At 43.1% G+C, this 15,636-nt stretch overlaps 1 protein-coding gene across 1 annotated transcript; it reads right to left on the bottom strand.

Annotated features, from left to right (window-relative positions):
• Window positions 1-12,705: 12,705 nt before the first annotated feature.
• On the bottom strand, window positions 12,706-13,805 carry LOC125515909 (alpha/beta-gliadin-like). Its single transcript, XM_048681395.1, has one exon. The coding sequence runs from the start codon at window positions 13,719-13,721 to the stop codon at window positions 12,870-12,872; it is 852 nt and encodes a 283-aa protein (XP_048537352.1). The 5' UTR covers window positions 13,722-13,805; the 3' UTR covers window positions 12,706-12,869.
• Between the last annotated feature and the right edge of the window lie 1,831 nt (window positions 13,806-15,636).

Below are 15,636 nucleotides of genomic sequence, written 5' to 3'. Positions count from 1 at the left end.
CCGGTGGAGACTCGGCCATTGTATGGACGCGTGCACGGTGTCGGAGACGGCGCCACGTGGAAGAAGTACTACCGTGAGACCACGGAGGAGAGAAAGGAAAGACGGGGATTAACTTAAGAAAACATCCAAAAGAAGGTTGAGATTGCGGTTGAGAAGAAATCATCTGAGACAGTCGCGACAGCGGTAGTTGCCGCAAAACAGGTGGTTGCAGATATGTCTACTGTCTTGGTTCTGACCGTTTTCAGTTGGAGCACGCAAAATCCAGAAAAAAATGCAGCGGACTTTCCCATTACTAACTTCTTCGGGAGCAGCTTGACTAGTGTTGCACCAGCACCTGCACCTGCTCCTGCACCGGCTCCCGCACCTGCTCCGGCACCGGCTCCGACACCGGACGTGCTCAACTATGCTTCGTCTTTGGCTGAGCTCGACGCCCTCACGGTATCTGTCACACTGGCCCTCTTCAATAAATGTATAATCTCCCGTTTTTGTTGCCTTTCGGATGTCTCACATCGCAGAAATGTCTTTGCAGGCCGATGTAACCCTGTGCACCATATTGTACAACATCGGCAACCATAAGGTGGACGTGGGAAGGTGATGATAATGAAGCCGAAGGAACCATTGTTCCACGGCCGACCGATCCCCCCGGACGTCTTCAAAGTTTTCCTGGCCAGTGTCAAACCGGGCCACGAGAATTTGGCTCCTCTGGTACTAGGGGGAATGACGACGAGACCCCGCAGCGGCTTGGTGATTGCAATGGGTGGGTCCTGTTGTGGCCAAAGAGTCTGCTTTGTCCGGAGGCGACCGGGAGCACATACACGAGCACACAGTTAGGTATGAACATCAACACCCCACCTACCCAATTAGCGCCGGCTGTCGTGCTGGGTGATAGCGGACAGGGCGAGGAAGAGGCTCCATTTGTCGCTGGTGACATCGCCATAGATGAGGACGACGATGACACTCAACAGTATCTCAATACTGGCGCCTACTCAGGGTTTGAGCATCATGAGTCGGTGCCTGAATTGCCACCTCTGGAGGCTGAACGTATTATAGACGACCTTCCGGTAGCAAAGAAGCCTAGGAAGACACCGAGGAAAGGCAACAAAGCTGCTTCTATGATCCAGCCGCCTCAGCAGCCTCGGGTTCAAGACCGTATAGATATCCTCGGTGCGGCAATATGGCATATCCCCGGTGAACCAATCCTACCTGATTCGGCGATCTAAGGAGACTTCATGATGATGTGTTGCGGATAGAGAAAGGCCTCATCGCCTCGAAAAATCCAGGATACCCACTCTACGTGGTTAACGTGCCGCGGCAATTGTCGTACATCGACACATTCCCCTTGAACAAGTTCTTCCTTCGATTCGATCACATCTTCGACATGTTTCACTTAAAGAAGCTGGATTTTACATTTGTCCGCCTTTATGCCTTGCACATGAACTACCTCATCGGGGTTGAGCAGATACCTCATATCTGTGTAGCTGACCCGTACTTCATGCACGAGGTCTTCTTGGGAGTCCGCGCCAAGCACCGTGAATACGCGAGGAATACATCGTCAATTTCATGCTTGCCAATAAGGACAAGGAGGTGATTCTCGTTCCTTATCATCCCCGGTAAGTCATCCGCGCAGATATCCTTCCTTGGATTTCAATCATTCATTTGCACGGTGGAGGCTAATTAATTTGAGGTGTACTTATATTGCGCAGCGGCGGGCGCGCCATTGATACCTCTCCGTCGTATCTATAATTTTTTGATTGTTCCATGCCAATATGCTACAACTTTCATATACTTTTGGCAACTTTTTATACTATTTTTGCGACTAACATATTGATCCAGTGCCCAGTGCCAGTTCCTGTTTGTTGCATGTTTTTTGTTTCGCAGAAAATCCATATCAAACGGAGTCCAAACGGGATAAAAACGGACGGAGATTTTTTTTGGAATATATGTGATTTTTGGGAAGTGAAATCAATGCGAGAGGATGCTCGAGGGGCCCACGAGGCAGGGGGCGCGCCCCAGGGGAGCAGGCGCGCCCTTGACCCTTGTGGCCACCCTGTAAGGCGGTTGATGCCCTTCTTTCTCCGCAAGAAAGCTAATATCCGGATAGAGATCGTGTCAAAATTTCAGCCCAATCGGAGTTACGGATCTCCGGGAATATAAGTAACGGTGAAAGGGTAGAATCTGAGAAAGCAGAAACAGAGAGAGACAGATCCAATCTCGGAGGGGCTCTCGCCCCTCCCACGCCATGGAGGCCATGGACCAGAGGGGAAACCCTTCTCCCATTTAGGGAGGAGGTCAAGGAAGAAGAAGAAGGAGGGGGGCTCTCCCCCTCGCTTCCGGTGGCACCGGAGTGCCACCGGGGGCCATCATCATCACCGCAATCTTCACCAACAACTTCACTGCCATCACCACCAACTCTTCCCCCCTCTATGCAGCGGTGCAACCTCTCTCTTACCCGCTATAATATCTACTTAAACATGGTTCTCAACGCTATATATTATTTCCCAATGATGTATGGCTATCCTATGATGTTTGAGTAGATCTGTTTTGTCCTATGAGCTATTTGATGATCAAGATTGGTTTGAGTTTCATGTTTTATTATTGGTGCTGTCCTATGGTGCTCTCCGTGTCGCGTAAGCGTGAGGGATCCCCGCTGTAGAGTGTTGCAATACGTTCATGATTCGCTTATAGTGGGTTGCGTGAGTGACTCAAACACAAACCCGAGTAAGGGGGTTGTTGCGTATGGGATAAAGAGGACTTGATGTTGTAATGCTATGGTTGGGTTTTACCTTAATGATCTTTAGTTGTTGCGGATGCTTGCTAGAGTTCCAATCATAAGTGCATATGATCCAAGTACAGAAAGTATGTTAGCTTATGCCTCTCCCTCATATAAAATTGTAATAGTGATTACCGGTCTAGTTATTGATTACCTAGGGACAAATAACTTTCTCCTAACGACAAGCTCTTTACTAAACCTAACTTAGTTGTGTCTTATCTAAATAGCCCCTACTTTTTATTTACTTGCTCTTTATTATCTTGAAACCCTATCCAACAACACCTACAAAGTACTTCTAGTTTCATACTTCTTCTAGGTAAAGCGAACATCAAGCGTGCGTAGAGTTGTATCGGTGGTCGATAAACTTGAGGGAATATTTGTTCTGCCTTTAGCTCCTTGTTGGGTTCGACACTCTTACTTATCGAAAACTGTTGCGATCCCCTATACTTGTGGATTATCAAGACCTTTTTCTGGCGCCGTTCTCGGGGAGCAATAGCGTGGGGAGAATATTCTCGTGTGTGCATGTTTGCTTTATCACTAAGTAATTTTTATTTGCTGTTCTTAGTTGTTCTTTATCTTTAGTTATGGATATGGAACACGAAATACCAAAAAAATTAGGTGTACTTTCTGCTCATGGAGATGGGGAACCTCCTAAAACCCTCGATGCTGGTTATGTGAAAGATATTATGTACTACTTTAATAATCCTGAGAAAACCCCATTCAATTATGTAATGGGAGTAACGTTGGATCAACGTGAATACTTTATGGATTACCGCTTGACACAAAAAAGGAAACTATTATGGGATCAAATTCATATATTGAATTGGTGTGCTAGGCAACTATGCTTGAGATATGATTATACTTGTTGCTCTAAGATGAAGGATCCACACCTTCCCTTTTTATGCGAATTTAATGATAATGAAACCTTAGCTTCTTATGCTAGAGGTATATATGATTACTATGATGTGGAACAAATAGAAGAATTTGTTGCTTTTATGGGTTCTTATGAAATTGAATCTATGTTTAAAGAGTTTGAAGACTTTGATGATTCGGTATATAGACCTGAAAATTTAGCTATCCTTAAATATTGTTATGAGAATTATGAATACAATTACGATATTAATGCACTTATTGAGAAAGTCTCCGCTGTCCAAGAAGAGACTAATATTTTGCAGGAGTCTATGGAAGAAGAAATTGATGAAACTGTAAGCTCATTGGATGAAAAAGATGAGGAGGAGAGCGAAGAACAAAAGGAGGAACAGCGGATTGATCACCCACGCCCACCTTCTAATGAGAGTAACTCTTCAACTCATACATTGTTTAATTTCCCTTCGTGCTTACCGAAGGATGATTGCTATGATGACTATTATGATCCCATTGATTCTCTTGAAATATCCCTTTTTGATGATGCTTGCTATGCTTGTGGCCAAGATGCTAGTATGAATTATGCTTATGGAGATGAACTTGCTATAGTTCCTTATGTTAAACATGAAAGTGTTGCTATTGCACCCACGCATGATAGTCCTATTATCTTTTTATTTCTCCCAACTACACTATATCGGAGAAGTTTGCTTTTATTAAGGATTATATTGATGGGTTGCATTTTACCGTTGCACATGATGATTTTGATGAATATAACATGCATGTGCTTGCTTCTCCTACTTGCAATTATTATGAGAGAGGAACTATATCTCCACCTCTCTATGTTTCTCACATGATAAAATTGCAAGAAACTGTTTATACTATGTATTGGCCTTTACTATGTGTGCATGAATTGTTCTTTTATGACATGCCGATGCATAGGAAGAGAGTTAGACTTCGTTGTTGCATGATATATGTTACTTTGTGCTCACTACTAAATTATAAATCATTGTTAATTAAAATTGGCTTTGATATACCTTGGGATCCGGGTGGATTCACTACTTGAGCACTGTATGCCTAGCTTAATGGATTTAAAGAAAGCGCTGCCAGGGAGACAACCCGGAAGTTTTAGAGAGTCATTTATTTCTTTTGAGTGCTTTCATATAGTTTAAAAACAACAAAAATAAAGAGGGGAACCCAAAACTTTTTCAAAAAGGAAAGTGAAAGTGAGAAAGACAAGCATTGTTGAAGTGGGGGAGCTCCTTGAACTTTGTTCATGCTCACGCAACTTTGTGAATCTTGATTACAGAAACTTTTCAACAAAAATAATTATCCCCTTGTACAATTCCATTGTATTATAAAAATAATGTGACAAGGTTTGCCTTTAGGATGTTTACTTTTGCTTGATGGTTTCTACGGTGCAGGACAGAAACTTTGGCTGTAGTGTGAGACTTTACATTTTTAGCTGGAACGTCAAATGGTTCTGATTCATTTTGCACTGTCTTTCTATGAAAATTGCTTATTTTTCCTAATTTTGGCAGAATTTTTCAAGTATCATAAGTATGGTGAATGTTCAGATTATTACAGACTGTTCTGTTTTAGACAGATTCTGTTTTTGATGCATAGTTTGCACGTTTTGATGAAACTATCAATTCCTATCAGTGGATTAAGCCATGGAAAAGCTATATTACAGTAGAAACAGTGCAAAAACAAAATATGAATTGGTTTGCAACTGTACTTAGAGTAGTGATTTGCTTTATTATACTAACGGATCTTATCGAGTTTTCTGTTGAAGTTTTGTGTGGATGAAGTGTTTGATGATCGAGAAGGTCTCGATGTGAGAAGAAGGAAGAGAGGCAAGAGCTCAAGCTTGGGGATGCCCAAGGCACCCCAAGTAAATATTCAAGGAGACTCAAGCGTCTATGTTTGGGGATGCCCCGGAAGGCATCCCCTCTTTCTTCAACAAGTATCGGTATGTTTTCGGATCCGTTTCGTTCATGCGATATGTGCAATCTTGGAGCGTCTTTTGCATTTAGTTTTCATTTTTCTTTTATGCACCATGCTGGTATGAGGTAGTCCTTGGTTGATTTATAGAATTCACTTTGCACTTCACTTATATCTTTTGAGTATGGCTTTATAGAATGCTTCATGTGCTTCGCTTCTATCATTTGAAGTTTGGATTGCATGTTTCTCTTTACATAGAAAACCGCCATTTGTAGAATGCTCTTTTGCTTCACTTATATTTGTTAGAGCATGGGCATATCTTTTGTGGAAAGAACTAAACTCTCTTGCTTCACTTATATCTATTTAGAGAGATGACAGGAATTGGTCATTCCCATGGTTAGTCATAAAATAGTACATAAAACTTGTAGATCACTGAATATGATATGTTTGATTCCTTGCAATAGTTTTGCGATATAAAGATGGTGATATTAGAGTCATGCTAGTGGGTAGTTGTGGATTGTAGAAATACTTGTGTTGAGGTTTGTGATTCCCGTAGCATGCACGTATGGTGAACCGTTATGTAACAAAGTTGGAGCATGAGGTATTTATTGATTGTCTTCCTTATGAATGGCGGTCGGGGACGAGAGATGGTCTTTTCCTACCAATCTATCCCCCTAGGAGCATGCGCGTAGTACTTTGTTTCGATGACTAATAGATTTTTGCAATAAGTATGTGAGTTCTTTATTACTAATGTTGAGTCCATGGATTATACGCACTCTCAGCCTTCCATCATTGCTAGCCTCTTCGGTACCATGCATTGCCCTTTCTCACCTCGAGAGTTGGTGGAAACTTCGCCGGTGCATCCAAACCCCGTGATACGATACGCTCTATCACACATAAGCCTCATTATATCTTCCTCAAAACAGCCACCATACCTACCTATCATGGCATTTCCATAGCCATTCCGAGATATATTGCCATGCAACTTCCATCATCATCATATACATGACTTGAGCTTTTATTGTCATATTTCTTTGCATGATCGTAAGATAGCTAGCATGATGTTTTCATGGCTTGTCCGTTTTTTGATGTCATTGCTGCGCTAGATCATTGCACATCCCGGTACACCATCGGAGGCATTCATATTAGAGTCATATCTTTGTTCTAGTATCGAGTTGTAATATTGAGTTGTAAGTAAACAAAAGTGTGGTGATCATCATTATTAGAGCATTGCCCCAGTGTCGAAAGGATGATGGAGACTATGTTTCCCCCACAAGTCGGGATGAGACTTCAGACGAAAAAAAAGAAGAGAGAAAGGCCAAAAAAAGAGAAGGCCCCCCAAAAAAAGAAAAAAAAACAAAAAAATGAGAGAAAAAGAGAGAAGGGGCAATGTTACTATCCTTTTTCCACACTTGTGCTTCAGAGTAGCACCATGTTCTTCATATAGAGAGTCTCCTGAGTTATCACTTTCATATACTAGTGGGAATTTTCTTTATAGAACTTGGCTTGTATATTCCAACGATGGGCTTCCTCAAATGCCCTAGGTATTCATGAGCAAGCAAGTTGTATGCACACCCACTTAGTCTCAGTTTGAGCTTTCATATACTTATAGCTCTAGTGCATCCGTTGCATGGCAATCCCTACTCCTCACATTGACATCAATTGATGGGCATCTCCATAGCCCGTTGATTAGCCGCGTCGATGTGAGACTTTCTCCTTTTTTTGTCTTCTCCACACAACCTCCACCATCATATTCTATTCCACCTATAGTGCTATGTCCATGGCTCACACTCATGTATTGAGTGAAAGTTGAAAAGGTTTGAGAACGTCAAAAGTATGAAACAATTGCTTGGCTTGTCATCGGGGTTGTGCATGATGTGAATATTTTGTGTGAAGAAGATGGAGCATAGCCAGACTACATGATTTTGTAGGGATAACTTTCTTTGGCCATGTTATTTTGAAAAGACATGATTGCTTTATTAGTAGCCTTCAAGTATTATTGTTTTTATGTCAAATGATAGACTATTGCTTTGAATCACTCTTATCTGCATATTCATGCCATGATTAGATATGTGATCAAGATTATGCTAGGTAGCATTCCACATCAAAAATTATCTTTTTTATCGTTTACCTACTCGAGGACGAGCAGGAATTAAGCTTGGGGATGCTGATACGTCTCCGTCGTATCTACAATTTTTTGATTGTTCCATGCTAATATTCTACAATTTTCATATACTTTTGGCAACTTTTTATACTATTTTTGGGACTAACATATTGATCCAGTGCCCAGTGCCAGTTCCTGTTTGTTGCATGTTTTTTGTTTCGCAGAAAATCCATTTCAAACAGAGTCCAAACGGGATAAAAACGGACAGAGATTTTTTTGGAATATATGTGATTTTTGTGAAGTGAAATCAACGCGAGACGATGCTCAAGGGGCCCACGAGGCAGGGGGCGCGCCCCTGACCCTCGTGGCCACCCCTAAGGTGGTTGATGCCCTTATTTCGCAAAAGAAAAGCTAATATCTGGATAGAGATCGTGTAAAAATTTCAGCCCAATCGGAGTTATGCATCTTCGGGAATATAAGAAACGGTGAAAGGGTAGAATCTGACAACGCAGAAACAGAGAGAGACAGAGAGACAGCTCCAATATCGGAGGGGCTCTCGCCCCTCCCACGCCATGGAGGCCATGGACCAGAGGGGAAACCCTTCTACCATCTAGGGAGGAGGTCAAGGAAGAAGGAGGGGGGATTTCTCCCACTCGCTTCCGGTGGCACCGGAGTGCCACCGAGGGCCATCTTCATCACCGCAATCTTCACCAACAACTTCACCGCCATCACCACCAACTCTTCCCCCCTCTATGCAGCGGTGTAACCTCTCTCTTACCCGCTGTAATCTCTACTTAAAAATGGTGCTCAACGCTATATATTATTTCCCAATGATGTATGGCTATCCTATGATGTTTGAGTAGATTCGTTTTGTCCTATGGGCTATTTGATGATCAAAATTGGTTTGAGTTGCATGTTTTATTATTGGTGCTGTCGTATGGTGCTCTCCATGTCGCGCAAGTGTGAGGGATCCCCCTATAGAGTGTTGCAATACGTTCATGATTCGCTTATAGTGGGTTGCGTGAGTGACTGAAACACAAACCCGAGTAAGGGGGTTGTTGCGTATGGGGTAAAGAGGACTTGATGCTTCAATGCTATGGTTGGGTTTTACCTCAATGATCTGTAGTAGTTGCGGATGCTTGCTAGAGTTCCAATCATAAGTGCATATGATCCAAGTAGAGAAAGTATGTTAGCTTATGCCTCTCCCTCATATATTATTGCAATAGTGATTACCGGTCTAGTTATCGATTGCCGAGGGATAAATAACTTTCTCGTAACAACAAGATCTTTACTGAACCTAACTTAGTTGTGTCTTTATCTAAACAGCCCCTACTTTTTATTTACTTGCTCTTTATTATCTTGCAACCCTATCCAACAACAACTACAAAGTACTTCTAGTTTCATACTTGTTCTAGGTAAAGCGAACGTCAAGCGCGCGTAGAGTTGTATCGGTGGTCGACAGAACTTGAGGGAATATTTGTTTTGCCTTTAGCTCCTCGTTGGGTTCAACACTCTTACTTATCGAAAACTGTTGCGATCCCCTATACTTGTGGGTTATCAGCCGTCCTCATCATCCTCTACCCCCGATACTCCCACGCTCTTTACTTGGACTCGTCGAAGAACATTAACAAAAAGGATTACACCCACATCAAGTCTGTTCTCGATAGTGCTATGTTTTACTACGGTGCACGGGGTGGAGAGGTCAAGGTGAAGAAGAAAAGGGACGGCAGGCCCGCCTTCGGCCTTAAGACCGACTTCTGCTGCATCCAGCAACCGAGTGATTCTCTTAATGATGGACTCTATGTCCTACACCACATGATGGAGTACAGACGGGATCACCAGAACCTTTGCATGACACCTAGATTCGGCGATGCCCATATTCTGCAATGGGCAAAGAACTTAGGAGATATCGAGGATGATCGACATGAAGATGAGTTCTATCACTTCCAGTGCGAACTTGCCCAAATCATCATGAAGGAGGTCGTCGAAAAAACAGGAATGTTCTATGAAGAAGGATAAATGTCGAGGGAAGACGTCCGGACACGCGTAGCCGCTTAGCGTCTCGACCTGAAGCCTTTCACTAAGCTCGGGGACTATCTCCTTGACTTGGATCGATGGCACGACATGTTGGAGTGATTGTCGACATATGACAATGTGTCCGTTTCGTTCATACTTTCTGTATGACGGAACTTTGGGTTATGCAAGACGAAACATTATTTGTGATGTAATTAAACCGTCCTCCTCGACTAGCGAAGATCACTCTAGTTAGGGCATTTTGGGTATGATGAACTTTGTTATTTATGCTTATGATATGTTGCTTCTATTTTTGCAAGTCTGTCTCTTTTTGTTGCTCAACTATATATGTTGCATATCATCGAGTCATGTGACGATGCAGGTGCATAGATCATCGATGGCGAAGAAGTGCTACGCCCGGAGTATACGACGAGTGGCCGGAGTGTCAGGCCCAGGTGTATCGGTTTCCGGTTTTCGAGTGTCAACCAGTAGTTAGTTTAGGTTCACGCTAAAGCGAGAGAGGGATACAAACTTATGTACTGCATAGTTCCGCTCTCACTCATAGTGATAGCTCTTCTCGCGTATATCATTGTTTAGATGGATGATGATGTAGTTGCAAGTAATCGAGACTTGTATTGCTATTTTCGAGATGATGACGAGAGACCACTTTGTGATGGATGATGATTATGATGATGACATGATTTGATGAGACTATTTGTATGTATATGCTATGATTACATTTGTATGTGTATGATACGCTAAATATTATTATATAAAGCCTGTTCAAATACAAAAGAAATATGCAGAAAAAATAGAAACTAATAAAACTAGCAGTAGCGAGGGGAATAAAGTTAGTAGTAGCGGTCCCTTACCAGTAGCACTTCGTGCTGAAAAGCGCTGCAGATATTAGCAGCATCGCTTTGCACTAAAGCTCGCTACTGCTAGCCATGTACAGCAGTAGCGTTGGATGACACGCGTTACTGCTACATGTTAGCTGTAGCGCCTTATCAGTAGCGTGGTATCCCGCGCTACTGATAGGCAAAATACCCACGCTACTGTTAGGGTTTTCCCAAGTAGTGATATGTCATAGACTCGAAGTTAATAGATTTTAATTAAATCAGTTTAATTAACAGGGGACGCACATGTCATACAACAATGTTAATTTAAGAGTTTTAATTTATTAAATGGTTAATTAGGGGATGTGGGTCCCAGTGTCAGTGGGTTACTGGGGGTTCATTAGCCGGGGGGTTAGGCAATTTAGGCTGGCGGTTAAACGTGAGCACTGGCAGAGCCAACCGGGAGCTTCGGCGCTGGCGGAGCAGCGAGAAGAGGCGGCGGCCGCATCGCAGTAGTAACGTAGCAGTAGAGCGGTGGCGAGTCACGGCGGCGAGCAGCGGGACAGGGGCAGCCGGCGCCCCCGAAAGAGGGCGCGGGGGAGCATCGGGACCGCGGCAAGCGTGGGAAGGCAAGGCGGAAAAGGGGATCACGGCGCGAGCGCGGGCGCGGCTAGGGTCATGCACGAAGCGGGGGCTGGCGCCGTAGTGGGCGTGCGTGCGGCGAGGGGCACGGCAGGCGGCGCGGTGAATGCGGTTGGAAGAGGGGGAAACAAGGGGCGTCTCATAGGGTTGCCAAGAAGAGGGTCGGCCTGGCTTGAGGACGCGAGTCTGGGAGGGATACGAGGAGGCGATGCAAGGTCCGGTGACGGCGAGGTCTTCAGGCGGTGGTGGTGGCGCACGGTGACGGCGCCGATGAAGTGGGGCATTGGGCTCATTGCTCATTCACAATCCTGATTGGGTCGGGGAAGAGGAGCGAGAGGGGAGGCGAGCCGGAGACGGGCGGCGGGGAGGAGGCCTGGCGATGCAGGCGGGTGATCCGGCGACGGCGACGGGGTCGATGGGGGCGATCCCCTCCCCGATCTAGATGGGATCAAGAGGTGGGGAGGCTTGCGAGAGGGTGTGGGGGAAGTGGGGCGATCGGGCTAGGGTTCGTTGGGGGGGGGGGGGGTTAAGGGAGGCGGCGGGGCCGGCCTAGCTAGCCAGTGGCCAGCTAGGCCGAGGCCCAGCGAGGGGTTGCCCCCTTTTTCTTTTATTTGTTTTGTCTTTCCTTTTCTGTTTTATCCTATTTTTCAATTTACCCTAATTTTGTAAATTATATAATTAGCATCTCAATTAGTTCTACTAAATATACCACTGCCACCAAATGTTTGGTACCCAATTAATTTAGTTAGAACATTTTTACTATTTTAAAAGCATTTAAATAATAGTTTAAGCCACTATTTTTTATTTTAGAGTATTTAAACATTTTAATAAAGTGTGGTTTCTCCACCATAATTACTTATGCATTATTTGTTACCTCTTAAAGATTTTAGTTTTAATGTTTGAAAACTTTTGATGTTTGCCTTTATTTTAAATATGAATTTGAATGGGATTGAATCATTATGAGGTTAACAACAGTAATCGTGGTGACGTGACATCATCAGCAGGGAATTTCTATAGCATAACTAACCGGGCGTTACAAAAGCTAACCCTCAAACCGCTCGCAACCATCCGGACATGGTTTTCCATCCAATACGGTCCTATATTCCCCTGGCCGGTATGGATGTTCATGTTCCTGTAAACCAAAAAGAAACTATGGGGCTTTACGGGGGTCTGTACCACTGCCACGGTCGCTTCTTAATCCCTTGGCCCACCAGAAATACCTCTCCCGCGCTCGCACCCCTTCACATGAGAAGCAGTTAGTTGGCACTACTCCAGAGCACCGGTACCTCATTCTTGCCGATTTGGAGTAGCCACGGTGAATATACTGATGTTGAGGAGAAGTACCAGCCACAAAAATCAATGTAATTGATTGATGAATTGAATGCTTCTCTGGAAATAATTGATTAGGGGCAAGCCAAGGATGTGGATAGTCCTTAGTACTTTAATAATACTCAATTGGAAAGTCCAAGAAATACTTCAATTTAATTCAAATTTCAGACACATTTTGTTATCTTTAGATTAATGCAACATAAATATGTAGACAAGACCTGTGTTTGTCTTTTATTCCCAAGTTTGAACTAGTATAGTTCGGGTTCTTACATGATAGTGCATGCCACTTTATTTTTTCACCGCTACAAGGACCAAACCATGGACTAAGAAAACGGTGTTTCATATATCTAGTACTAGAGTTATTTTCTTCTCAGTTAGTACCGAAGATGCCAAATGGCGCGATGGTGCAATATGGAGGGATGTAGACATTGCACATTGCAGGTAGTGTCTGTAGCGCTAGGTTCCTTATTTCCTCGAACTGGGGCAGTTGTTGAGGCTGGACAGAGCCTTGGGCCTGTGGGTTTTGCTGAGATGGCCGGAAGGAGCCCTGGCCTGATGGATATTGTTGCCGAGGCTGTTGGAAGGAGACCTGGCTCGATGGTTGTTGTTGTTGTTGTTGTTTTTGTTGTTGATGCAGAATAATAGCATGTACAACATTGTGGATGGCTTGGCACTGCGACTGCTCAGGGATCTGCCATAGGTGCTGACAACACAATCCTTGCAACAACTGGTAAGTACTTTGTTGCAAAACTTGTGATCTTCCATGCGCTATGTTGTGTTGCTGCAATACAACATCCATGCATGGAATCAGTTGTTGTTGCAAAATTTGTTGAAGGATTTGTTGTTGTTGTTGTTGTTGTTGTTGTTGTTGCTGCTGCGAAATTGGTTGTTGTGGTTGCGAATACTGTGGTTGCGGTTGTGGATATGGTTGTTGTGGTCGAAATGGTTGCGGCTGTGAATATGGTTGTTGCGGCTGCGGAAATAGTTGCAGCTGTAGATATGGTTGTTGTGATGGAAATGGTTGCGGCTGTGGATATGGTTGTTGTGGTGGAAATGGTTGTTGCTGCCCTAGAAATTGTTGTTGTTGTACCAATGGAACTTGCTCTCGTGGCTGTTGCTGAGATGGATTTTGTGGCTGCAATTGTGGCACTGGAACTCTAACTGCAGTTGTTGCGGTGGTCGCCACGATAGCAAGGAGGGCAAGGATGAGAAAGGTCTTCATGGTGGATTTGTATTGACCACAGCTTGCTTGGCTTAAATGATGCGCTCTACTTATGAGAATGATGGATGAGGAAGGATGATCATCATGCTACGGGGCAATTTATAGATGCCATGGAATGATCTCATTCACAATTGGCATTTGCTTGTGTGGAAAGTGCTTGGATGCTTCTCAAAATCATAATTTGGTATGTTCTGTTTGGTGGCACTACTTACAAGTGTATTCTTGGACTGGTCATTAAAGTTCCTTGTTGTTGCACTATCATTCCACCACCAAAAAGGTGTGACAATACGCATGACTCATCTTATTCACTTTACAGCTCAAACACTAATCTAGATTGCCTATTTTTCTGAAACTAGGTTTGTAATTTTCTGCAAATTGTTACGCATAAACTAGATAAGCATGGTTGTTACGGTACTTAGTTTGTAATCTTGTGTGGTCTCTTAAGATAGATAAGACTAGTAATGTAACTTGCTTTAGTAGGCCATGACTCATCAAATTCCTTTTACATGTCAAGTGTTGTAGTGTTCTAGAAGTTATTAGCAAGCATAAATTTTGTAATGTTCTACAAGTTGTTACGTGTAAACTAGATAAGCTTGACTTGCTCACAAACAAGATTATAATGACTAGTCATCTACCCATGCAACTACACGGCCTAGCTATTATATGGGTACATATTTATTAATAAAATTATATTTATATGTAAAATTCAAGCGCTTAAATTACAGATATCATACATCTGAACATATGCTAAGTTATTCAAACAATTATAGTACAATATAAACACATATATTATAAACTTCATTATATGGAAGAGTGCCTCTACTTTCCCATTTATGTTGCGCAAAGTATCATCACTGGTCTGAATGACGCCTTCATGTCATAGTAGCAAGAATTTGACACCACCTACTAAGGGAGAAAGCGAGAATGAATTATTTCGATATATAGTTATATTACTTTGTTGTTGTGCGCGTATATGCACCACTACGACAATGCTGCTCAAACCATATATAATATATATTTCTCTTTTAGTACCTTAGTAAGTGCTCCTCACTTAACCAACAAACACAATGTTATACTTAATTGAGGCTTTATCTATCTAGCATCATATTAGATAATAAACTTTAAAATTAATGGATTTAGTTGTGAAACAATCCAATTCAAGAATCTGGCTTTACTGAATGATATTCCTTCAATTGATATTTATTAAGATGGTTATATTCATATTTTTTAGTTTTGTAGCCACGCTTCCTCTTTTTGCAAGGAGTAGGCACGTACTTTTTCTGGGAACCTGGACGTTGGCATTTAGGACTCTTTTTTATGTGCATGTCTAATCTTTCATGGACGTGGGAGCTTAGGTCTTTTTTTGCATGTGCAAGTTTAATGAGTTTCATGTATGTGGTGAGAATTGATTTTTCTTTATGTGAGTTTGTTTTTTTGTACGCGTGGATTTCGTCCCTACGTACATGTTGTTTTCTTCTATAATAAGGCATAGTCTTCTAGCATATCTTAACCATTAAATTTAATATCGAAAGGCTATATTAATCTTAATGGCGTGGATTAACGTAAACGCTCGAAAGGTGCCTCCAATTAGTATATCTTTCCTTCTCTCCCGGGATTTGAAGGTCAAGGCGGCTGTTGGCTGTTGGCTCTGTTTATCCTACTGAACCCGGCGCAACTTTTCACTGCCGGCCGATTCCAGAAGGATATGCTAGGGTGATGGTGGATGAAATAACGGAGGGATTTGAGGACCTCCAGCTTGACCACCCTACCGGTGAAGGGGAGACAAGGCTGGGGTCTGCTCTGAAGACTCCATGCCTATGGCGGAAGGAGCTCATCAACTTTCCGAACTGGACGCCTCCGCCTCCTCCTCCTTCGGCAAGTCAGGGCACTCCTCCTCCTCCACCGCCTCCTCCTC

This window comes from Triticum urartu, chromosome 6, assembly GCF_003073215.2.
Source record: "Triticum urartu cultivar G1812 chromosome 6, Tu2.1, whole genome shotgun sequence".
NCBI lineage: Eukaryota > Viridiplantae > Streptophyta > Magnoliopsida > Poales > Poaceae > Triticum > Triticum urartu.
The sequence above is the reverse complement of the archived record's forward strand: the minus strand, read 5'-3'. Positions and strand labels throughout refer to the sequence as shown.